The 25900-nt window shown below is 41.6% G+C and overlaps 1 protein-coding gene across 6 annotated transcripts in view; it reads right to left on the bottom strand.

The window, feature by feature from the left end:
• Positions 1–25900, bottom strand: part of CFAP92 (cilia and flagella associated protein 92 (putative)) — an 86370-nt gene that overhangs the window by 42785 nt on the left and 17685 nt on the right. For 4 of the 6 annotated variants that reach the window (XM_039546410.1, XM_039546408.1, XM_039546407.1 and 1 more), the window contains exons 7-10: positions 23339–23450; positions 5320–5412; positions 3837–4015; positions 1261–1410 (exon numbers count right to left, since the gene is read on the bottom strand). In XM_039546410.1, the coding sequence (XP_039402344.1) occupies positions 1261–1410; positions 3837–4015; positions 5320–5412; positions 23339–23450 (534 nt within the window). The remainder of the gene's footprint in view (positions 1–1260; positions 1411–3836; positions 4016–5319; positions 5413–23338; positions 23451–25900) is intronic. The other 2 variants (XM_039546412.1, XM_039546413.1) reach the window with 1 other exon arrangement.

The following is a 25900-nucleotide window of genomic DNA, read 5'->3' as shown; positions in this document are numbered from 1 at the left end:
AGACAAGTAGCACAGGCTCAAAATATGATCCCTTTGAATGAAAATGCCATTACATACAAACCTCCAACATACTTGCCACTTCCCTTTTTTCCAGCTTAAACTCTTTCCCAACCTTAAAATATGAAATTGGAGATAATGAAAAACTGTTTCTTTTACAAAAGTAAAAACTTATAAGAAGTTTATAGTGAGATGGTATTTAGCATCTTTATTTATATGGCTTAATATTTCCACAGCACAAAGTATAAATCTTACAACCTTTATCCCTCTCCATGGCTCTTTTGGCTACTGTAAAAAAATAGCTAGAGAGAAGCTGAATACTTCTTTTTTATAATTAATTTTGGGCGTTAATAGAATCAAATTGGCCTGACTGTACACACACACACACACACCCCAACCATATCAAGAGAAAGAGAAAAGATATACAGAGACACATGGATGCCACCCAAAGGTTCCAAACAGGTCCAAGGTATAGATTTGTAGAGTTTTTATATAAGTCCTGCAAAGACTTACACACAAGCTTAGCTTTTATGCATTGAGTAGTCCCACTGACGTCAATGGGTCTGTTCACAGTGCATAAAATTAAGCAAGCGTACAACATCTTTGTAGGCGCAGGGCCTACATTTTTATGTTGTTATCAACATTCCCTGCGTTCCTCCTTCTGGACAGAGTGCAATTCCTCAATTCCCATCCACATCTCATTCCGCCCCGTCAGGCATTCCCTCAGCTCAATACATTCCCTCAATATTACAAAAAAGGAATATTTACTTACAACAATACGAACAAAACTGGACAAAGAGAGTGAACACAGTATGCATGAAAACCAGGAAAAAGAACAATGTCTGTGAACCACAAACTTTAACCCTAACCCTAGCTAGAACATGCAGAAAAACTAACCTCTCCACCTATGAATAACACTCCACCCCAACAGGTCCTGAACCAAACAGGATCCAATAAAGTGTATGTCTGCATTGTTAGAAGCCTGCAGGAGTCTTGTAACTCTCTAATTTCCAGTGCCACTCAGAGCACACAGAGCTATAGGCAGATGTCAGGCTTCCCTGGTTCAAGTCCAAACCCCAACTAAACTTTCTAACAATTTTTCTTCTCCCCAGCCAGAACCCTCTTCCATTCCAGAACCTCAGTGCTCCCCATGGTCATCTGCTATGGTAACTCCTGAAGTCACTTCTAGCATGCATTTGGGTGCTTTGGAAACCTGCATTTTCACATAGTGCCCCTTCTCTCCACCCCAGTACTGAACAGTACCTGAGAGGAGAGGCATGAGATCCAGTTGCAAAGATGCTATGCCACACTTCTTTGTCAATGCTGCAATCAGGGTCTCTGCATTGGACACTTTGCTCTGCCTTCGTTCTTTAAGAGCAGGGCCTCTTTTAGGAGTAGAACTTTTCCTTTTACCTGTTAGAGGTGAGAGAGAACTCCTTTAAGATGAAACAGGGCAAAAAGTTACAAACTTACTGGAATGGGTAGCATAGCCTGGTAGCGGCCAGAGTGTAAGATTTCAACAACGTACTCTAAATTAGTTAGGCAAGTGATTTAATACACTTGATAAATCAGTTCTACAATCTACTTCATACTATACACACACACACAAACTTATGTTAAACGAATGTTAAGATTTTTGCAGTCAAGCACTTGAAAGTTAGAAAATTAGTAAGGATGCCTGTCTAACCTTAATTCGGCCCCCTGGTATGTATGTTTAATTATACAGTCCTTAATTACATTATCACATACTGTTTTTTCCATAGGACACCTGCCTCATTCAGTGCACAGAATAGACCTGCTCTGGGAACTAGTCAGGGTTGCATTGCGATGGAGGCTGTCTGTAGGAACCTTGTCTAATTTGTTGCAGAAGGTGGAAGGTGTGTAGTGAATGAGGAAGAGGACTGCAGGAAGAGAAAGGATGGTCTTGAGGTTGAGGCAGATGAATGGTGCCTTGGAGTGCTTCTCTCCCTGTCACTGAGTTCCAAGTGATACTAGACAAGCCACCTAAACCAAACTTTTCACATATGGTCATTATTGTGTGCTCCTCTTTTCTGAGTGCATGACCTGAGATCCTGAGGTCTGGTTTGCAGAAGTGCTGAGCACTCACAACTGTGACTGAAGTCAATGGGAGATGGGCTGTGATCATATAATGTGCTGAATAATGCTTAATATGTGCTAAATAATGGTGGTGCTACCTGTAATAAAGGGAGGGTGCAGGATGATCTCATGGTCCAGGTTCTTCCAGCACAGGACTGGAGCCAGAAGAACTGAACTGTATTCCACGCTTGGCCAAATATGCCTTCTATAATTGTAGGACAATCACTTGACCTCTCTGTACACCTGTTTCCTAATTAATACAACAGGAACAATGGTATTTGCTTATCTCAAAGGGGTGTTGTGAGACTAAATTAATTCAATGAGTTCTTCAGGATAGAGGAAGGTATAGGAACACAAATTATTATTCGTATTATTATTAAAAGGGGGGACATCAAGAAATGTAGTTAACAATACTTAACAAAAATTACACGGGGTGGAAAATCCAGTCAGGTCTGAACAAAAGCAAAGACAGGCTTAAGTCATAACTAAGAAGAATTCCTGCTGGAATGCATGTGAATGTTTATCAAAAGCTTATAGAAAAAAAGGCTCCAGCTGCCTTAATTGTTAAGGAATTAGCTAATGAAAAGGGTAAGATGTAATATGTGGGACTGATCACATAAGTCATGGGTCTCCAGAGTCATGGGAAAGAGGGACTTAAACAGAGCTGTCAAATAAAACAAGGCAGATGTGGCACCACATTTAGTCCTTCAAAGAGGTCCACTCCTGTGCTGCAGACTGACCTCCCTGCGACCATTTGTATGCACAGAAGCAGGCTACGAAATGGCTGCCTAGTGATCTCCATGCTGTGCACTATGTTTCTTTGTTTATAATGTTCCTCCAAGGCCCCATCCATAACTGTGGAAGCCCCAAACTATGCTATGCTTGACAGCATTAGAAAACAGCTATCAAGTATGGTTATGGTTAACACTGCTTGGTGCATCAATGATGCAGAACTGTGTTTGACAGAACCATGTTACAACTGTGTGGGATCATTCAGTCAGTGCTTATTTAAGCCATTAGTATCCCTTGGACTATGTGTATTATGGGAGATGTGTACTGCTATATGCCATGATGCCACATCAGCTGTCAACAGGATCAGCATGTTACATGCCTTGAATGCATTGACAGATCCTGAAGTGTTCCTTATGGCATCTTTTACTGCCCTCTCTTTGGCCACACATAGACACGTGAACAATGACATCAGCCAAGAATGAGAAGAAAAAATATCACAGGAGGCCATGGTGCCCTGTTCAACAGCATGGACCAGTATTGGTAGGGTAGAGGACTACACCCTGTGGCCTCTGGTGGCCAAAGAGAGTGTAGCAGGCATGGAATGACAAAAGCCAATTGCTTAATTTCAGAATGAGTATGATTACTCTAGCGCCAACATTACTACTTGTATTTCTAGCCACTGCTATAAGGTACATTACCATAACAGTTGAAGTTTGAGAAGGGAGTCAATTAATTAATAAATCCTCACAACACCCCAAGTGGAAAGTATCATCAGCATCCTCATTTTACAGCTGCAAGATGAGGAAACTGAGGCACAGAGAAGTTAAGTGACTTGCTGAAGGTCACAAAGGAAATTTCTGGGATAGTTGGGACCACAAAGCTGAGCCCACAATTCCTAGTCCCGTGCCTACACGACAAATATATCTGCGCAAACCTATCACACAGACAGAATTTCATGTTCCATTTATCTTTTAAAATCTGATTTTAGATATTATTCAAAAACTTCCCACCTTTTGGATCTTTTTTGTCTCGGTGGTCTGCTGGATTTTCCAAGCTGAACTTCGTTTTCTCTGGCTTTTTTGGAATCACATAATCTGAAAAGCCAGCAATTGTATTCTGCTTCAAATAATTGCCCTCATTCAGGATTTTGTCTCTGTTAGAAACGATACCTCCCGAAACACTAAAACGACTTTAAATGTGTACAAGAAATAAAAGAAAAAAAGATACTGTTATATTTGGAGAAATATTTGTATAAATTACACTTCAATGTTTTTTAAAATGGCTTATCTTCTGTGAGAGTGGGACCAATTTTCAAAGGAGGTCTCCAAAATGATAGAATGCTCAAACCTTGCATCGGAGTCTGCATTGGCACGTACATGGACTTACATAGTGCATGATGCTAACGTGCCCATCTCAAGTGCTAATTTAATTATCCAAATGCTGGCTTGAACATCTTATTTAGGCACCTAAGTTTGAAAATTGGGCCCAGTATATCAGAGGATAATCACTTTGCGGAATGGCCTTGATGTTGGCTTTGTAATGATCCCATACCAGATTCAAATTAGTGACAAGTGGGACAGAGCTTGTCAGCCATTTTCATACTGTACCTCCACACTAAGTCACTTGCAACCAGTCAGAAGATGTGCCCAGATTCCTAGGCACTGGTTACCATGACACTTCAAAGGATTGGCCTAGGCCTGCAGCACTTCATGTTGGCATTTTGGGACAAGTTCCAAGAGATAGAGCATGAAGATCAAACACAGTGGTTGGGAGCAAGCATGCCCACCCTTATCCCCCCAAAATTGGTGGCAACCTCTGTGTGGAGACTGCATTGAACCACAGGGTTGCACTCATTTTCACTAAATGGAGCAGATCACAGAGGTCCCCAGCTTTTAATACAGTGTAATTGCAGAGACTACAGGTCCCAACATGCAATGCTACATTTGAGCAAGACAAGTCTCCCTTCACTTTAGTTGATATGGAGCACTGAATGCAGAGATCTGCACCTCTATTTTAATGAGGGGATTGCCTGAAATTTCTATTACAAGAGCTGAATTTTGGCCACTGCAGAAGAAAAGGGACCATACTTAGTTTATATTTCATAAAGGTCTTAATGGTCCACATAGGCAGGACCCAAGTAGGTCCAATGGAGTCAACAGGACTTTTTTCATAAGGGATGCAGGCTGAAGCCATTAATCAAATGTTTATCAAACAGTGCAATGAGAGACATAACAAAGTGAGTTTGTGTATTGTCCCCAAACTTGAGAAAATGCTAAGAAAAGGTGTGAGAGCACAGATATACTTCTCCACCCTTAGCAGCTGGTACTGATGAAAACTCTCTTATCACTTAGTATGGAAAGGCCAGATGGTCCAGCATGTGTTTCAAATAAAACCCCAAGCCTTAAAGAGTTCAAGAGACAGAAAATGAATGAAAAGCTGATCAAAGCAGACAGGTCACCATAGGTTACTAGGTGATGAGGACCATATAAGTACCTGGACAGACACATCAGCAAACTTCCTCCTAGTATCTGATTCAATACCTTGCTCATGTTACTTTGCCCTTGAAGATCCTCAAAATGAACGACTCTGTATGTGCAAAGTAGCAGTAGTAATCATATTGTTGCTATACTATACCACAGCTCACATTTGATATATACTTCAATAATTAAAGATGCAAACCAAAAGCTGTTCTCTCCAGATTTCTAGTCCTTCAGGTTCATAATCAGAGCCAAATCTTTTCCTAAAGGAAAGATGCAGCAGGGACCTCTAGACAGCCCTGTGTTAATTAACTAACAGCCCAAACTTATTAGCAATACCTCTCATCTGTCACTCATTTTACTCCCAAAGTTACCCACCTTAAACACACATTTAGTGTCCCCTCACTTTTACATCAGAAAAAAAGAATAATTAAGTGGAGATTATTGAAAGAATCATTTACACCAAACAGATGAATCCCAAAGCATTAAGTCTCCTCAATGGAAGACTGTGGCCCTGATTTTGGATCTCGGTCAAATACTGCACCTCATATTTAGGCCTTGGCAGGTTGATAAATAGTAATAGTTTTGCCTTTACAGGGCACCTTCCATCCTTGGATGCTTTACAAACACCATGAAGCTTAACTAACACCTTTGAGAGGTAGTAAATGGTACTATACCCAACATATAGATGGTCTATACCCATTATACAGATGGTCAGATATTCACTAGTCAACGGCAAAGTCAGAAACAGAATTCAGGAATCCAAGCTCTCAATCCCTTTCTCTAATTATTAGACAACAATGCCACCAAGAACATCTGTTTTGCTAATGCCATTTAGCAAGTGAAACTCCTGGGCAAAGGCAAAATGCAATAACCTTCCTCCTCCCCCCCCCCTCTATTTAGTGCTTAATATACAATTTTAATGCTACATTAATGCTACGTTCAGTGCTCATCTCTCAAAACATGATATACATGAGTATATCCAGAATATATATAGTATATCCAGAATATATGCTCCAGAATAAACTTCACATGATTTTTACTAAGATAATTTTCTTATTAAATACTTTGCTGGAAAGCTTCAATCTGCTATGTAGCAATTATTTTACAGTTACAGGAGGAAGTTACAGCTTGCACAAATTCCATGTTTATTAATATAGATTCTCTCCAAGGATATGTTGCAAAACCCAACGTCTACTCTGAATATGGCAGTAGACTCAAGAAATTTAACCATATATTTAATTGCAGGCACATACCTAGTCCAATGATTTCTAAGCCACATTTTCATAGCAAATCTTTGAATGATGGCTAATACATTATTGAGTACAGTTAATTCTTTGACAACAAATGTATTCTGAAGTTCTGCCTTTTCCTCTCTACTCAATATGGAGGAAGCAATCCCGGAGACAGTTGACAGAGATAACAGAACATGAAAACCACCACAATCATGCTACACTTTTCAATATCTTAGGGCTTAGCCTTTCCCACATACATAACAACCTGATATCCAAGAAGAAACAGAGAGACTGCATAGACTATTTCGTGAAGAATCCTGCCAACGTTTGGCAGGATTTCACACATCAGGACAGCTCAACACACTGTGGGGTTCTCTGCTTTCAACAGCACCAATTGCTCACAGGTATCATCACTTTGCACATGCTCAGCCTTGTAAAATTCTACTCACCCTGACCCATCATCATGATTATGGTGGGGGAGTAGATTTTGTGCCAGGGCAGGTAAGCTTCCCTAAACATTTACAAATCTGCACTTATGGATGATTGCAATATGCATGCCAGGTAGTTTGGGGCTAGTTCTACCCCTTTTACCAGCACAGCCACCTCTCCTCAGGCCGTGTGGCAAGAAAATTCTTACATATTAGCCATGTTCCTATACATTTCGTACCCTGGTATTACTGTGTCCCATTGATTATCATCATTCTACCAAGTTTCTGTGATGCCTATTATATCAATATTCTCATTTAATACCACTCAAGTTCACCCATCTAAGGGCTTGTCTACACTACAGGACTATTTCGAATCTACTTAAGTCGAATTTGTGGATTCGACCTTAATAAGTCGAATTTGTGTATCCATACTAAATACACAAATTAGTCCACATTCACAGGCAGCTTCGACTTTGAAGCGGTGCACTGTGGGAACCTATCCCACAGTTCCGCTGCCCATTTGAATTAGGGATCCCCCAATGCATGCTGGGGAAAATGTCATTGAACCGTCAATCCCGCCTCCCTGTCTTCCTTGAAAGCGCCGGGAAATCTGTTCGCGCCCTTCTCTGGTCGGTTACAGCGTGGACGCCACAGCACTGCGAGCATGGAGCCATCATCGCTGCACTTATGGCCATTGTCAACTCTCTACATTATCGTCCACCTCTTCCACAGTCAGATGCTGAGAAACGGGCGAGGAGGCTCCGCAGCACGGTGAGGAGAGTGGCGCAGACCTCTCACAAAGCAGGGTACGCCGGGCAGTGGAGATCATGGTGGCAATGGGTCAAGTTCATGGTGTGGGCGATTCTGGGCCCGGAAACAAGCACAGACTGGTGGGACCGCATAGTGCTGCAGGTCTGGGATGACACAGAGTGGCTGCGAAACTTCAGGATGTAAGGGCACTTTCCTTGAACTGTGTGACTTGCTGTCCCCTGCCCTGAAGCGCCAGGACACAAGGATGCGAGCAGCCCTGACTGTGCAGAAGACGCCAGACAGCTACGGTCAGTAGCGAACCACTTTGGCGTGGGCAAATCTACCGTGGGGATTGCTGTCATTCAAGTAGCCCACGCAATCGTTGAGCAACTGCTCTCAAAGGTAGTGACTGTCGGAAATGTCCAGGCCATCATAGATGATTCCCAAACTGCGGTGGGGCTATAGATGGGACTCACATCCCTATCCTGGCACCAGCCCACCAGGCCAGCGAGTACATTAACCGAAAGGGCTACTTTTCAATGGTGCTGCAAGCTTTGGTGGACCATAGGGGACGTTTTACCAACATCAACGCCGGGTGGGCGGGTGTTCAGGAACTCTGGTCTGTTTAGACGCCCAGGCAGGCACTTTCTTCCCGGACCACAAAATAACGGTTGGGGATGTGCAGATGCCTACAGTGATCCTCGGGGACCAATGCCCTGGCTCATGAAGCCCTATACAGGCGCCTTGGACACTGAAAAGGAACTCTTCAACTACCGGCTGAGCAAGTGCAGAATGGTGGTGGAGTGTGCTAGATGGCGGACTTACTGACTCCTCGGACATCAGCGAAAAGAATATCCGTAGTTATTGCTGCTTGCTGTGTGCTCCACAATCTCTGTGAGAGGTTGAGGCAAATCGCCTGGCTGCTGTTTACGATCAGCCAGACACCCGTGCTGAGAGAATATCCCAGCGCATCAGGGAGGCTTTGAAAGCGAGTTTCTCGCAGAGCAGGGTAACCTGTGACTGTCCACTTGATTTTAAGAGAGCCTGATCATAAACCAAGTTTTCCCCACTTCCCAAGGACGTTTTAAAACTAAGGACATGTTTTAGTAATTAATAATAAATCTTTCGTTGACTTTGCATTTCTGTTTATTCGTTGAAACATGGAAGCATTCTGTGCTGGTTAAGGTGTGCACTGATGGGTGGGTTTGCAGAAGGGTGAGTATCTGCCCTGGATGAGGTCTATTTTTGGGGCAACCGGGAGATCGTGATCACGGTCGGCGGGGGGGGATCGTGACACGGTCCAAATGCATGTGAAGGGAAGCCTGCCTTTACATTCGGGATGTCAGGCACCAGGACCCTGCACAAGCATACACATCAAGGAAAGACCGGGCAGCATACACCACACAGACTGTCCCTGGTGCCTAGTGACTGCAGTCTGTGTGTGCCCTGCAGTTGACCCTGCAGCCAAGTCTGTAGCATGGCACTGTGGGCTAGGCAGTGACATTACAATTCCCCACAGAACAACAGAAAGTCTTCTGACACCAGAAACGTGACGGAAACAGTCAGTAACACCAAACCGCTTTTAATAATGTAATACACAGTGGGGTTTGAACTTGGAGTTGGGACTGGTTGATGCTGTAAAGAAAGAGCTTGTACAAATTTACCAGCGACAGTTGTCTCTAACATTATCGGTGTGCTGCGGTGCAGGGACAGTTCTCACGGCCCTACCGCCTCCGTCTTGTCACTTTGGGTGAGGGGGACAGGACTTCTTGGCGTTGGAGGGCGGTTGCAGATGCACTGCAGGGGCTCTCTCTCCTGACTGCGGTCTTGCAGAACATCTCATTAGACCAAGCAGCGCTTGAGTCGCCTGCTGGTCTTCCTGCCGCCACCTATCCTCCCGCTCCAGGTGTGTGCGATGCTGCTGACACAGGCTCTCCTCGACTGTCTCTGCTCTGCTGTGTGATGTGAAAAAGTAGGTGATTTCCTTGAACACATACATGTTTGCCAACAGTAAACACAGTCTAGTCAGTTTCAGTGAACAAGACCAAAGAGGGAACTAAGTCTCAGGAGATCTCAGAACTAGTCCGAGATTTCGAATACGCCTCATTGGCGCCATTGCACTGGAGAAAGATAGCTGCATCCCTCTTGCACAAAGTCCTGGTAAGCCTTACAGTACATACTGCTTATCAGTTACTGGTTAGCTGTGCTCTCCTGCTAAAGGCAATGTGCAAAGCAGAAAGGATAAGCTTTTTGCAGCCCCCCGCCCAGCGCACGGGAACGATCAATGCATGCTTGTTCTCTGTGGCCTACGTGGCTGTTAGGCGAGGGTCATTGTTATGCAACCTAATTGTAAACCATTAACAATAGTAACACTACACTAATTGCCCTACTTAGATGCAGTATTTGCAGACCGAGATCACCCTGAGGCGGGTCACTCGTGCCCAGAAAGACCGCATGTTACGGGACGCACTGCACAGACCAGGACCATATGCAGCAATGCTAGTAGAGGCGATGGTTCCACTCTATATTCGGATGTCCTGGCGTGGAAGAGTCTGAACTGAATGACACAGAAATGTCGCTAGAGGACTATTTTTCTATCCCCATTTGTGTGGACCTTCTCTTTATATAGTTTAATATATATTATAGTTTAATATTTAGAATGTTTTAAATTGTAAATATTTAGAATTTTTTAAAGTCCATTTGTGTGGACCTTCTCTTCATATAATTTAATATATATTATAGTTTAATATTTAGAATTTTGTAAATACTGTTTCTATTTTTTCTATAATGTTATAAAAAATAAATGTTTATACGTGTGTTGCACTTACCGCCTGATCCTTCCCCTGATTCCGAGTCCTGGTTAACGGGCAGGGGATCTCTGTGAGGGTGATGAAGAGATCCTGGCTGTCAGGAAAGACCCTTCCTCATCTTCCAACAGGGAGGGGAACTGTCAGTCCACCGCTGGTGGGGCACTGGTGGCAGAGCCACCTAGAATGGCATGCAGTGCCTCGTAGAAGCGGCATGTCTGGGCTGACTTTTTGATACCCTTGTCTTAGGTCCTTCACTTTCACGCCCGGCTGTATCCTTTGTCTTTCATGGCTTTAGAAACACACAGCGATCAGATCCTGGACTTCCGTCACCCATGCTGGGGACCTCTTTCTATTCTGGGATTGATGTGCAACCAGAACGTCAGATTCAAACCGCCCAGACAGGAAAATGAATGTGTGGCTGGCCAGAGAATCCAAGCTCGGACTGCTGTCCAGAAAGTCCTAGTGTAGACCAGGCCTAAGCATTTAGATTTTTTTATGTTTGAATACTAGCCTTTATAAAATTTGTCAATATTTAGCTGTCTGCCTTCATGTGATGAAACTGAATGGGACTCTTTTCATTTGACTGTATCTCTCAGCTACTACCTGTACCGTATCAATTTCTATCCTCTCTTCTTTACTAGAATAGAGCATGCTCTTTAATAAATCTTCCCCTGAGGGATGTGTCTATCCAAACCATGTTGACTTTTCCCCAGCTTAGTTTAAAAACTCCTTTATGACCTTCTTAACTTTACATGCCCGCAATCTGGTTCCATTTTGGTTTAGGTGGAGCCTATTCTTCCTGTATAGGTTCCTCCTCTTCCAAAAGGTTCCCCAGTTCCTAAGCCTGCTCTGAACACCATTGTCTCATCCACACATAGAGACCCAGCAGTTCTGCCTATCTAACTGGCCCTGCTATGAAACTGGAAGCATTTCCAAGAATGCTCCCATGGAGATGCTGGACTTTAATCTCTTACCTAGCAAACCACATGGAGCTCATTTCAGGGTGGGAGCCTAAAATTTCAAACACAGGGACATTATACATGAACAAAGCTAAGCAAAAAAATGTTGCTGAGCATTTGGACAGTGGGTGGGTACATACTAGGAAGATTTTAGTACCAGTGGGTAGGTTGGTTTCATGCCAGAGTGGCCTAGACATGATGGAAGAAGCTTAAATTTAAATATTGTTAGTTTTTATGATATTTTGTGATGTTCTTAGTGAGTTAATATGAGCTATTAAATAATAAATGAATTAACAGAAAGTGTAATTCATCCCCTGTTCATGATTCTCCTGGGGCACCACATAATACCAAGAGCATGAAACAGATCTCATACGTACACTTCTGCTTACTAATGCATAGGTCTGTGTACAGTTGCTTTGTGTCAGTTTTGTATCTTTCACACACAGGCACAGCCAATGGTATGCCACAAAATACAGTGGCCTTAAGGCTCTCAGAAGTTTAATAGGGAGCCACATGATTTATTGGTATGAATTTATCCTGCATTATTAGTCATCAAAGAATAATGGCTTATGACATTCAGAAGAAGAGTGATAAAATTCATGAAATATGACTGGCTGCATTAAGTTTTTCAAAATCTGATCTACAGACTAAGTAAAATTGAATTTATATCCATGTCAGTCAAATAATAATTATGCTATACAAAAGCTGTAGGAGCCAAAAAGGCTAAAGGAAGGGTGGCGTTCTGGGATCATTACCAGTGAACCAATACTGGAACATGATACATTGTTGCTTGAAAATGTCTATGGAATAATCAGGACAGTAACATGCTAGATTTCCATTTAATTCTCATGAAAGGGAGGCAAATGTCTAGTGTGACTACAGCTTCAACTAGCTGTGAAACTGTTCATTGAAATAAACTGCTTTCTAAAGCAAGACAACAATCTGGTTATCAGCTCTGCAATGTAAGAAGCTTTGAAAATCTGCTAATGGCTTATATGAAATATACATTTAAAGAGAAACTACTATATTTGGGGGGGAGGGGATTCAAACTTTCCTCTAATTAATGTGAAATAGTCTAGACAAACATTTCCCCAAAAACGTATAAATGTTACAGGAATAAATTGACTGTGAGCCAGAGGGTTATTATGGCCATTCTCCATGTATAGATCGGCCCTCAAAATGCTAGGGATATGATATAACATGAATACATGCAGGTATCACTGACATGAATCTAGGCTAAAAAAAACCCTCCCAGATTACTGACATATAAACACAGTGGAGATTCACAGAGGTAACTGAAGAAAGGAACAAAATCACAATTTTTGTCCATATTAGTCTTTAAAGGGAAAATTTGCTACAGGAATAACACATCTGATTTTTTTTTATTTTTTTTTTGTATTGGCATGATTAAGAAAAGCATAGCATTGGGTGTCTATAGATATACTTTCTATTCCTAGCTCTGCAACAGACTTTCCGTGTAACTTCAGCAAGTTGTTTAACCTCACTCTCTGCCTCAGTTTCCCCATCTATCTCATGGGGGTTCATAAGGTTAACTCAATGGCTATGAAGTCCTTTGATATCCTTGAATAGAAGGTATTATACAAGTGTGAAGTTTGTATATTAAAATCTCAGTTAACCTTGCACAAACAGAGATTTTTGCATACTACTGCAAACGACTCTATCTCAGACATTTTGGTTGACTAAAAAAAGCACCAAGTAGAGAAACAGTTTACTTTTTTCGTTTTAAAGCATACCTAATCCTATGGAATTCTGAAGCCATACTCCACCTGATTTATTACCTCTCCTGGGAGAATTCTCTTTCATCATGTAGTTTGCCTCAGATTCAAAACCATCAATTACACTTTAATTATGTGATTTAAGCATCCAAAATAATATCAAGTTACCTGATTAATGGGACAAAAACAAAGCTGAGAAACATCTTCAGCATCACAGAGCAAGTTTAAATTCCTATAACTTTTAGAATTTACTACATCAGCAGTAACAAATATGGTTCATGGTTTAACATAGTATTATACAATTACTTAGGTGGGCTATCAAAGAGTATTAATACAAAAGTAAAGCTTTCTGATGGTTTCTGATAGCTAATTCTTTCAAAACACTGGCACAAAGCTTAACTATTAAATAATAATTGCTATTAGGTAAATGTAGGCATATTCCCTATTTACTATGTTTGTAGATGGATCTATCTATAAATACCAGGACTGTCTGTATTTTTTTTTTAAATGCATTCTTCAATCACCCTAAAAATAATTTCACTGCTCACTTTTGTTTGTTGTTAACAGGTCGGTCCCCATTTTCACAATATAAAAGCTACAGGTCATATTCTGCCTTCTATTATACCTGTAAAACCCTGAAGTCAATGAAGCTACACTAATAACTGAGAGCAGACTATGGCCCTGACAGTTTTAAAACATGGCAGTTTTCCCTCGTCTCCTATTCTAACTGAATATTAACGGCGAACACAGTGGAGCAAGCTGCTTGTCTAGAGGTCCAGACAGGCAGCTTCACAGTAGCTAATTCTTTGGGACATGAAGAATCTTTAGTTTATCCTTGCCATTAAATCTTCCCACCGTTCCCTTCTTCTCTCAGAAATTTAAATCTCAGTGGTCCCAGTTCTGCAGTCACTCTATGAGGAATAACTGAAATGGAGAAGCATCCATGCACTGGCTAATGATTCAGGGCCAGAGTTGTGAATGTGGAAGCTATGCATAGCTATGGCACTACACAATAAATAGTAATAGTCCACTGCATGGATTCACTGTGGAACAAATCTTCCCCTGAGAGCCCCATACATTCACATGTGGGGTTATAAAGCCAGGACAAAAATACACACACACGCAAAAACCACCCCTCCAGACACACATATTTCATTTATTTCTGATTTTGAGTAGGCTGGATGTACAAAACTAGAGGTATTTTAATAGGAAGCCTTGATTATTGCCTTTTTTAAACATCAGTAACAGAGCAGTGGAAGTAAATGACAAGCATAAAATTGTAAAGCTCTTTGGGATGCTCGGATAGAAGATGTTATAGAAATGTAAGGTGTCCTTGTTACTAAGCGCTGATGTTAAGTACTGGAAGAGAGATTGTCACAACACTTGCCTTTGAGCTACAAAATCTTCAATGACAAAGCTCATGTGAGGGTTAGAAGTAAACTATCACACTGGGAAACCATCAGAACAATTAAATCTGAACACTGCAAGTAATAAGATGGTAGTTTTATCTGCCCCAATGAAAGAAAATGAACTGCTTTGAAAAGAGCTTGAAACATAGGAACATAAAAATGGCGACACTGGGTCAGACCAATTGCCCATGTAGCCCAGCATTGTGTCTTCTGACAGTGGTCAGTGCCAGATGCTTCAGAGGGAATGGACAGAGCAGGGCAATTTATTGAGTGATCGATCCACTGTCACCCAGTCCTAGCTTCTGGCAGTCAGAGACTTAGAGACACGAGAGCATTGGGCTGTGTCCCAGACCAGCATATCTAACAGCCATTGATGGACCTAGCCTCCCAGGAACTTAGCTAATTCTTTTTTTAACCCAGCTATACTTTTGGCCTTCACAACATCCTCTGGATATTTGTTCCATGGGTTGACTGTGTGTTGTGTGAGGAAGTATTTTCTTTATATTTGTTTTAAACCTGATGCCTATTAATTTCATTGGGTGCCCCCTGGTTTGTGTGTTATGAGAAAGAGTAAATAACGTTTCTTTATTCACTTTCTTCATATCATGCATGATTTTATAAGACCATCATATCCCCCTCAGTTGCCTCTTTCCAAGATGAACAGTCCCAATCCTTTTAATCTCTTCTTGGATGGAAGCTGTTCCACACCCCAATAACTTTTGTTGCTCTTCTCTGAACTTTTTCAAATTCCAAAATATATATTTTGAGACTGGGCAACCCGAACTTAATGCAGTATTAAAGGTGTGGGCGTACCAGAGCTTTATAGAATGGCATTATGATATTTTATCATATTGCCTATCCCTTCCCTAATGTCTCCTAACATTACATTAGCTTTTTTGACTGTTGCTGCACTGTGAGCAGATGTTTTCAGGGAACTATACAGGATGACTCCAATATCTTTTTCCTGAGTAATAACAGCTTATTTAGACCCCATCATTTTGTATGTATAGCTGGGATTTTTTTCCAACGTGCATTACTTTGCATTTATCAACATTGTATTTCATCTGCTATTTCGTTGCCCAATCACCTAGTTTTGTCAGATCTCTTTGTAACTCTTTGCAGTCAGCTTTGGACAGAACTATCTTGAGTTATTTTGGATCATCTGCAAACTTTGCCACTTCACTGTTACCCCTTTTTCCAGATCATTTGTGAATATGTTGAACAGCACTGGTCCCAGTACAGATATTTGAGAGATCCTGCTATTTACCTATACCACACCACTGTGAAAACTTTTTTTCCTAGCTTTTAACCAGTTACCGATCCATGAGAGGATCTGCCCTCTTGTTCCATGACTCCTTACTTTGCTTAAGAGCCTTTGGTGAGGGATCTTGTCAAAGGCTTTTTGAAAGTCCAAGTACACTAAATCTACTGGATCACTTTTGTCCATGTATGCTGACCTCCCCTGAAAGAATTCTAGTAGATTGGTAAGGCATGATTTCCCTATACAAAAACCATGCTGACTCTTCCCCAACATATTATGTTCATCTATATATCTGATAATTTTGTTCTTTGCTATAGTTTCAACCAATTTGCCTGGTACCAATGATTGGTTTACTGGCCTGTAATTGCCAGGATCACCTCTGGAGCAATTTTTTTTTAAATCAGCGTCACATTAGCTATCCACCAGTCATCTGGTACAGAGGCTGATTTAAGCACTAGGTTACACACACCAGTTAGTAGTTCTGCAGTTTCATATTGGAGTTCCTCCAGAACTCTTGGGTGAATACTACCTAGTCCAGGTGCTTTATTACTGTTTATCAGTTAGTTCCAAAACCTCCTCTTCTGACACCTCAAATCTGGGATAGTTCCTCAGATCTGTCAGCTACAAAGAATGGCTCAGATGTGGGAATCTCTCTCACATCCTCCGTAGTGAAAACCGATGCATAAAATTCATTCAGTTTCTCTGCAATGGCCTTGTCTTCCTTGAGTGCTCCTTTAGCATCTCAATAGTGGCCCCACCCATTGTTTGGAAGGCTTCCTTCTTCTGATGTACTTATCAAGTTTTCTGTTAGTTTTGTGTCTTTTGTTAGTTGCTCTTCAAACTCTTTTTTGGCCTGCCTAATTATACTTTTACACTTGGAACCCTAGAAACCACCACTAATAAGAATAGGAACCTTCAGGTGTGGGGAATAAAGGAAGGGACTAATGGTGTGGAGTCCACAGAGGCCATTTGGGATTTACTGGTGGATATATTGGAAACAAAACCTGATCTCCCCACTGCAGGAAGAAAAGGCATATAAGAAGTGGGCCCATCTATAGGCGTGTAGAGAGGTTAGCTGGGGCTCGTCTCTCTCCAGGGCAGTGGGGAAACCACACTGCCTCACTAAAATTGGCAAGTTGTCTTGTGGGGAATTAGCTCGTCCGCAGGAGTCTTCCTCTGAAGCCTTTGTGAGGGCAGAAATAAACACAGTGAGTCAGGCACTCAGGCAGGGGCTCAGCAATGACACTATATAATAGTAAGCCCAGGCCCGGCGTTTACAGCACCACTGGAGAGTTTTGCTGGAATCAATTTAAGAGAAGAAATACAGCGTCCAACTGTAATGTGGCTATTATTCTCCCTGGATACAGAGGCTGTGCATGGCATAAAATGAGGCAAGAGGGAAGTTTCCTTTCAGGAAAGATGCATTCTTTTCCAGATGTGACCAGGGCAGCTTTCATGGGCTACAGACCCACTTCATCAGATGCATGTAGTGGAAAATACAATAGGAAGATATATATATACACACACGCAGAGAACATGAAACAATGGGTGTTACCATACACACTATAAGGAGAGTGATCAGTTAAGGTGAGCTATTATCAGCAGGAGAGAAAAAGAACTGTTTGTAGTGGTAATGAAAATGGCCCATTTCCAGCAATTGACAAGGAGATGTAAGGAACTGGGGGTGCGGGGGACAAGCATGGGGAAAGAGTTTTACTTTGTGTAATGGCCCATCCACTCCCAGTCTTTATTCAAGCCTAGTTTGATAGTGTCCAATTTGCAAATTAATTCCAACTCAGCAGTCTCTCATTGAAGTCTGTTTTTGAAGTTTTTTTGTTGTAATATTGAGACTTATAGGTCTGTAATCGAGTGGCCAGGGAGCTTGAAGCATTCTCCAACTGGTTTTTGAATGTTATAGTTCTTGACGTCTGATTTGTGTCCATTTATTCTTTTACGTAGAGACTGTCCAGTTTGGCCAATGTACAGTGGTGTGGCTGATGTGATTAGGTCCTATGATGGTATCTCCTGAATAGATATGTGGACAGAGTTGGCAACGGGCTTTGTTGCAAGGATAGGTTCCTGGGTTAGTGTTTTTGTTGTGTGGTTGCTGGTGAGTATTTGCTTCAGATTTGGGGGTTGTCTGTAAGCACGGACTGGCCTGCTGACTGTGTATCATATGGGGATGGTTCAGCCAGTCATGTGACTTTCAGCACAAAGTTTTGCAATGAAACTCAGTTTTTAATCATTAATGTCCATGCAGATGTAGCAAAATGTTTTGTTTCCTGTTTTTATAAATTTCATGGATATAAATAAAAAATGTTTAAAAATGAACTCATTTCCATATTCAAAATGGAGCAGAGTTTCATATAGTTTAATAATGAATGATTAATACAGCCTTATTGCAGAGTGAATGACAACCCTGATATATATATGGAAAAGAGCAATAGTGACATATGCTAGGATTTTTTTTTTAAATCGCTTCTCAGCTCTATGAGCTAAGATGTGAAAAAATTATCTAAGTTAATTCACTTTATTCTTGTTGGGGTTTCATTTTTCAGTCATCAAATTTATGAAGAATTAATATTGATTTTGAGAAGTATTCTCACACAGCTCCGGAGAGTCAGTGGAGTGTAGACTTCCTCCTACTAATGAAATATTAGTTAGAAAACCATTGAAACACAAAGCTAACAGTCTCTTTGAATTCATATGCAGTGCCAATGATGCCATTTAATTTCTATTCTGCTAAAATGCACATGGGAGATTAAAGAACTTCTGTGAAATGTTCAAGTCTGATCCTGAAATCATGAATGTTTGTGCCTAACAATCAGAAAAGTAATTTATGCCTGCATAAAGAGGACTTCTACCTAGATCAATCTGTACTAAAAGTTGAATTTTGTTTGAGAGGTAAACTACTTTGCACTTTCAACTTTTCAAAAACTCTTTTAAAGGTCGTATTTTTAAAAAAAACTGTCGGAGTATGTATGCTGGATATTACTCAAGTTCATAACTTCCTGCAACTGTGAAAATTTAAATAGATCAACATAGAAAAAAATGCTTAAAAATAAATATAAATATTATCTGTCAATTATAAAAATATGAAAATTGAATACTGCCAAGCCAAAATACACTGTAAATGGTTATGAAGTGCCTATTTAGTCTACAAAGCAGGAACTCAGAATTGTTAAAAGAGAGCAAAGACAGCAAACCAAGAAGCATTAAAGAAGTTGCAACAAGAGATTAAACACAAATAACAGCTTATCAAAACGTACTATAAAAGTAGCTCAAGGTTATGTAACAAATGTTTGATTTCCAACAGCTCAAAGCAATGTCCTAGAACATTTGGAACACTGGAATATTCAAAGCAAGGTACTATTTATTTTAAATACAGGGACAATCATTTCATTGTTAAAGATGCTGGTCCTCTCACACAAAACACCATTTGAAATAAAATCAGAGCATTTTGCTTGCATGGGCAACTCAGCCTTGTTTTTGAAGTTCTCCACTTCTACAGAGATTTGCGATATTTTTTATTCTGTATATACAGCACAAAATCAGTTGAGTTACAACCTACACTAAGAGCAGGGGTCAGCAACCTTTCAGAAGTGGTGTGCCGAGTGTTCATTTATTCACTCTAATTTAAGGTTTCGTGTGCCAATAATACATTTTAATGTTTTTCGAATGTCTCTTTCTATAAGTCTATAATATATAACTAAACTATTCTTGTATGTAAAGTAAATAAGGTTTTAAAAATGTTTAAGAAGCTTCATTTAAAATTAAATTAAAATGCAGAGCTCCCTGGACCGGTGGCCAGGACCCAGGCAGTGTGAGTGCCACTGAAAATCAGCTCGCGTGCCACCTTTGGCACGTGTGCCATAGGTTGACTACACCTGACTTAGGGTATGTCTATCCTGCAGTTAGACATCCACATCTGACCTGTGCCAGCTGACTTGGGCTCCCACGACTTGGGCTAAGGGACAGTTTAAATTGCAATGAGATGTTCAGGGACCTCCCATCCAGGACCAGCTCCAGCATTTTTGCTGCCCCAAGCGGTGGGGGGAGTGGGGAAGAGAGATGCGATCGACAGCAATTTGGCAGCAGGTCCTTCCCTCCAAGAGGGACTGAGGGACCCACCACCGAATAGCGGACGTGCCACCCCTTTCCATTGGCCGCCCCAAGTACCTGCTTGTTGCACTGGTGCCTGGAGCTGGCCCTGCTCCCACCTCAGAGGGTCCTAGAGCCCAGGCTCCAGCCCAAGCCCAAACATCTACACTGCAACTAAATAGCCCCTTAGCCCAGCTGGCATGGGCCATCCACGGGTTTTTAATTGCAATGTAGGCATACTGTCATAAACAGATAGTTAAGAGTTAAGGTCTCTTTTACCTGTAAAGGGTTAACAAGCTCAGTGAACCTGGCTAACACCTGACCAGAGGACCAATCAGGGGACAAGATACTTTCAAACCTCGGTGGAGGGAAGCCTTTGTTTGGGTTCTTTGTTTTGTGGGGTGTTCTCTCTTTGGATCTAAGAGGGGCCAGACGTATATCCAGGCTCTCCAGCTTCCTGAAATATTCTCTTCTATGCAGTATAGTGAGTATTAGAAAGGCGGATTAGTCTTTTGATTGATTTCTGTATTTGCAAATGTGTGTTTGCTGGAACAATATTTTACCTCTTTGCTGTACTTGTACTTAAGCTAGGGGGGAGGGAATCCCTTTAGTTTTTATAAGCTATATACCCTGTAAGCATTTCCATCCTGATTTTACAGAGATAGTTTTTACCTTTTCTTTTTTTCTTTAATTAAAAGCTTTTCTTTTTAAGAACCTGTTTGATTTTTCCCTTGTTTGAGACCCCAGGGGATTAGTCTGACTCACCAGGGATAGGTGGGGGGAAGAAAGGAGGGGGGAAGGTGAATCCCTCTTTGTTTTAGATTCAAGGAGTTTGAATCAAAGTTTTCCCTGACGACCAAGGGAGGGAAAGTCTCGGAGGGGGAATGGTTTATTTCCCTTTGTGTTAAGATCCCAGGAGTTTGGATCTGGGTTCCCCCCTGGGAAAGGTTTGGGGGAACAGAGAGTGTGCCAAAACACTATATTTTTGGCTGGTGGCAGTGTTACCAGATCTAAGCTAGGATTTTAGCTTAGAAGGATCCATGCAGGTCCCCATCTTTTGGACGCTAAAGTTCAAAGTGGGGAACAAAACTATGACACATACCTTTAAGGTATGTCTTACACCATATACTCTACATGGCAGTGTGTAGAGTACATACACTGCACTCCCCCGCACATCCCCCATAGCACAGGTATAAACACCAGTGCAGATGGCAAGGCACTGCTTAGGCAACTAAAGTAAAAACATTTTGAACCCTGTGGGTATGAACCATATATGGCTCTCTACATGCCCAAGCAATGCCTCCCCCATCTTCACTGCTGTTTTTAGCAATTTAGTGTTCTGCTGCAGGGCAAAGGTTCCGGCAGCTCCCTGCTGCCTGAGCCTTTCACTAACGTGTAGCTACACACCTCAGTGTGGATGCAGCCTGTTTTGCACTGTGGCATGTAGCTACACATACCCTACATGCTGCCAGTGGGTTGGCAGTGTAGATGTAGTCTTACAGTAGTAACCCATGCTAATGAGTACTGTTCCTAGTAAACATACATTGCTCAGAAGAGTCTACCAGTAGCCCACTGAAGTCAATGCAAGTCTTTTCATTGACTTTACTGGGATTTGATCAGACCCATAATCTTGGCTGTGTCAGTAATAAGGAAAAGAGTTCTACATAAATCTTGCTCAAATGACTTATGATGAAGACATTCTAAATGTTGTGTGACAGTAAGTAAAATGGTCTAAGAATCTGATGACAAGATATATTGTACATATGAACACGTGCAAGATTTTTAGAAAAAAAAAGTGAAAACCCTGAGGAAGTCAATTAAAAAAATGCAACAAACTTTTGTTTTTAAGATGTTGAACTGGAAATGCACTCCATTTGCCTTCATTTGTTTAATTATTTTTACTTCACCAAAGTGCAAAGCTTTCATTTACAATGGATATTATGGGACAGTCAATTTGATTTCTTTTAAACTGACTAATTTTTAAAAAAATATTTTCCCCACTGCCCTGAACTCTGTAGGCGTTTGTAAAATGTTAGGATGTTGCATGTTTATTGTCAGGAAAGAACATTACTGATAATTGCACTAGACTTTAGAAACTATTCAGCGATTCTGAGTCACTAAACTGACAACATGAACAATGGCTCTTGTAAATAAAGCAGAATTTAGCCCATGAACTTCTTAGTTACAGCAATGTAAATCCAGAGTGATTCCCACTTGTTTCAAGGGAGTTACCCAACATTTACACCAGTGTATCAGAGTAGAATTTGGCCTTGTAAATATCTGTATTTACAGAATTAATCTGTTCAGCTCACAAGGGGAGGAATAGCTCAGTGGTTTGAGCATTGGCCTGCTAAACCCAGGGGTTGTGAGTTCAATCCTTGAGGGGGCCACTTAGGGATCTGGGGCAAAATCAGTACCCAGGCAGGGGGCTGGACGTGATGACCTTTCAAGGTCCCTTCCAGCTCTATGAGATATACACCTATCTCCAATTATTATTATTTATTAAGTCAATGGTGCTTATTATTGTACACAAGACTTTCTGCTAATAAGTCCTAACATTGTTTCTATCCTCACCATTTGAAAAATGTTCTTCCAAATGGCATATTTCAGTACTAAACAGTTTATGTAATAGAACAGAACATGAATAAAATAAGAAAACCGAAATAAAGCTCTTGGCATACTAAAGTTAGGCATATAGCTGAGAAGAGACTGGGATTTATAGCACTGCATTCTCACAAATAGCTGTCCAAAACTTCTCACACTTTCACCACAATCTCACAATAAAAGACCCAGCTGACGTATTCAAAACAACACACTGAAACCAAGGCAAAAGCTTCCTCCTTCTCGGCTTCCATACAGAGATCATCTATTTCCACACACTTGGCCACCATGCCATTTCATCCCATTTTCTCTCTCTTGCCAATAGCCGTTATCACATTTCCTAGTGCAAGCATCTAGTTTTATTCACACTGCCTAATTTTGGTAATTCTAAAGCCACTGGACTCAGTTGAAAGGAAAATAAGTGTCTGGAAATAAATGGTTTGATAATTTTATACAAGTAACACATTTGTATTTTTTGTGAAAGGTACTTTTCCCAAAATAAACCACACATAGCTTGATATTGTGGTCTAAAGGGCATTTTAATGATGCTGTTTCTTTGTAACAGTTAATATAACTCCAACATATGTGAATGCAAAAAGTCAGAGTTAGCAGACCCTGAAATCAGAGCATAACCATGACAACCCTTAAAAAACCAGCTGCTTTCAGTTTTGCTTAAATCATGTGAGCATATCCCAGGACAGGTGTGGTAATAACCTCCTTGGTGGTAAACAGAAGGCATTCTTACCTCACTGAAGAAAAGTCATCTGTCCTTGAGGGAGGAAGTAAAGATTGGAAAACAGAAAGGGATGCTGGTGTCTCATACAGTTCAGCTTCCTCTGGTAAAGGCTTACTTTCCCCTGAGGTAAAACAGGTTTAATGTTTGTTACTAATATTTCCTTTTTCAGAGCATCCCATAAGACTAATCAAAATACAACCACAAACATCTCAGAAAACAGAAAAGTACGTTACCTACAGTGGTATTTTTTGAGTAGTGACATGCCTAGTGTTGCATAGTGTTTGTGTTTAGGTAGTTATTGACTTTGCTGTCGGGATCTGTGTGTGGAAGTTCGTGTATACGAAGGGATAATATATTCCTTTTTGCTTATTTATGCCAGATGTTACTTTATTTTAGTCAGATTTTGTCTTTGATATTACAGCTAATATTTATACAAGATGAGCACACATGCTCAATAGTATCAGCCAGATCCCCAGGCTGGGTAAATCACCATGGCTCCATTGACTCCACTGCAGCCAGCTGAGGATCTGGCCCTATATGCTCTCTATGTACTATCAGTATGGTACAGTATGTCTCCTGAGCTTAGAATTCAATAAAGATTTAATTAAAAGATAAAACAGAGCAGGAAATTCAAAAAGTTGAAATTTATTAAAGAAAAATATTGTGCAATCTTAGCAGTGAAATTCAGCATCCTTGATGCTGGTGATTGGAGCAAATTTCTAATTAAATATGTGAGGATATTCTACCAACTACACGCAAAACCCTGCCACCTCTGCCTGGAGGAATTGAGCTAGGAAGGGGAGTGGAGAGGTACTGGTTGCATATCTGGCACAAAAGCCATTTCTGCAGCTACAGGATACAGGCAGGTTGCAATGTGCTGTTTACTGCTCTACTGAGTAAGAATGGCCTATACGCCCAGCAACTGGTACTTTGCAGAGCTGGATAAAGCCCACTTGGAGAAGTGCTCTTGAGCAGTAGGGCTTTTAAAGGTCACGCACTCTTTTCTCCCTAGTATAGTGCAAGGCAGGATTTAGCCTTAAGAGGGGAGAAATACATTTGAGTGTAATACTGATATATGCCTACGGTCATGCTATAATGAACCACCCTCAGCCAAGCTAAATCATCATCCTGCAGGAGGTGATTACTCTTAGCAAAGGACTCCCTAACAGGAAGCCTAGGTTGTACTGTAACTTACTAGAGAATATATCTGTGCCAAACAAAACCTTAAGTCCTAGCAATAGGCACACATGCTTCTTGGTGACATAAAGCTATTCTGTGTTGTTGGTTACATATAAACAACACGTTTACAGCAACATCGCTACCCCTTCCTGCTTCTCCACGTGGGCACCAATGATACTGCCAAGAATGACCTTGAGCGGATCACTGCAGACTACGTGGCTCTGGGAAGAAGGATAAAGGAGTTTGAGGCGCAAGTGGTGTTCTCGTCTATCCTCCCTGTGGCAGGAAAAGGCCAGGGTAGAGACCGTCGAATCGTGGAAATCAACGAATGGCTACGCAGATGGTGTCGGAGAGAAGGGTTTGGATTCTTTGACTATGGGATGGTCTTCCAAGAAGAAGGATTGCTAGGCAGAGACATGCTCCACCTCACGAAGAGAGGGAAGAGCATCTTTGCAAACAGGCTGGCTAACCTAGTGAGGAGGGCTTTAAACTAGGTTCACCGGGGGAAGGAGACCAAAGCCCCGAGGTAAGTGGGGAAGTGGGATATCGGGAGAAAGCACAAGTAGGGGAGTGCAAGAGGGGAGGGCTCCTGCCCCATACTGGGACACCAGGACAATCAGTGAGTTATCTTACATGCCTATACACAAATGCAAGAAGCCTGGGGAACAAGCAGGGAGAACTAGAAGTCCTGGCACAGGCAAGGAATTATGATGTAATTGGAATAACAGACTTGGTGGGATGACTCACATGATTGGAGTACTGTCATGGATGGATATAAACTGTTCAGGAAGGATAGGCAGGGCAGAAAAGGTGGGGGAGTTGCGTTGTATGTAAGAGAGCAGTATGACTGCTCAGAGCTCCAGTATGAAACTGCAGAAAAACCTGAGAGTCTCTGGATTAAATTTAGAAGTATGAACAACAAGGGTAATGTCGTGGTGGGAGTCTGCTACAGACCACCAGACCAGGGGGATGAGGTGGACGAGGCTTTCTTCCAGCAACTAACAGAAGTTGCTAGATCACAGGCCCTGGTTCTCATGGGTGACTTTAATCACCCCGATATCTGCTGGGAGAGCAATACAGCAGTGCACAGACAATCCAGGAAGTTTCTGGAAAGTGTAGGGGACAATTTCCTGGTGCAAGTGCTGGAGGAACCAAGCTCTTCTTGACCTGCTGCTCACAAACAGGGAAGAAATAGTAGAGGAAGCAATAGTGGATGGGAACCTGGGAGGCAGTGACCATGAGATGGTCGAGTTCAGGATCCTGACACAAGGAAGAAAGGAGAGCAGTAGAACAGAGACCCTGGACTTCAGAAAAGCAGACTTCGACTCCCTCAGGGAACTGATGGGCAAGGTCCCCTGGGAGAATAACATGATGGGGAAAGGAGTCGAGGAA

This window comes from Mauremys reevesii, linkage group 7 (genome assembly GCF_016161935.1).
Source record: "Mauremys reevesii isolate NIE-2019 linkage group 7, ASM1616193v1, whole genome shotgun sequence".
NCBI classification, from domain to species: Eukaryota; Metazoa; Chordata; order Testudines; family Geoemydidae; genus Mauremys; species Mauremys reevesii.
The sequence above is the reverse complement of the archived record's forward strand: the minus strand, read 5'-3'. Positions and strand labels throughout refer to the sequence as shown.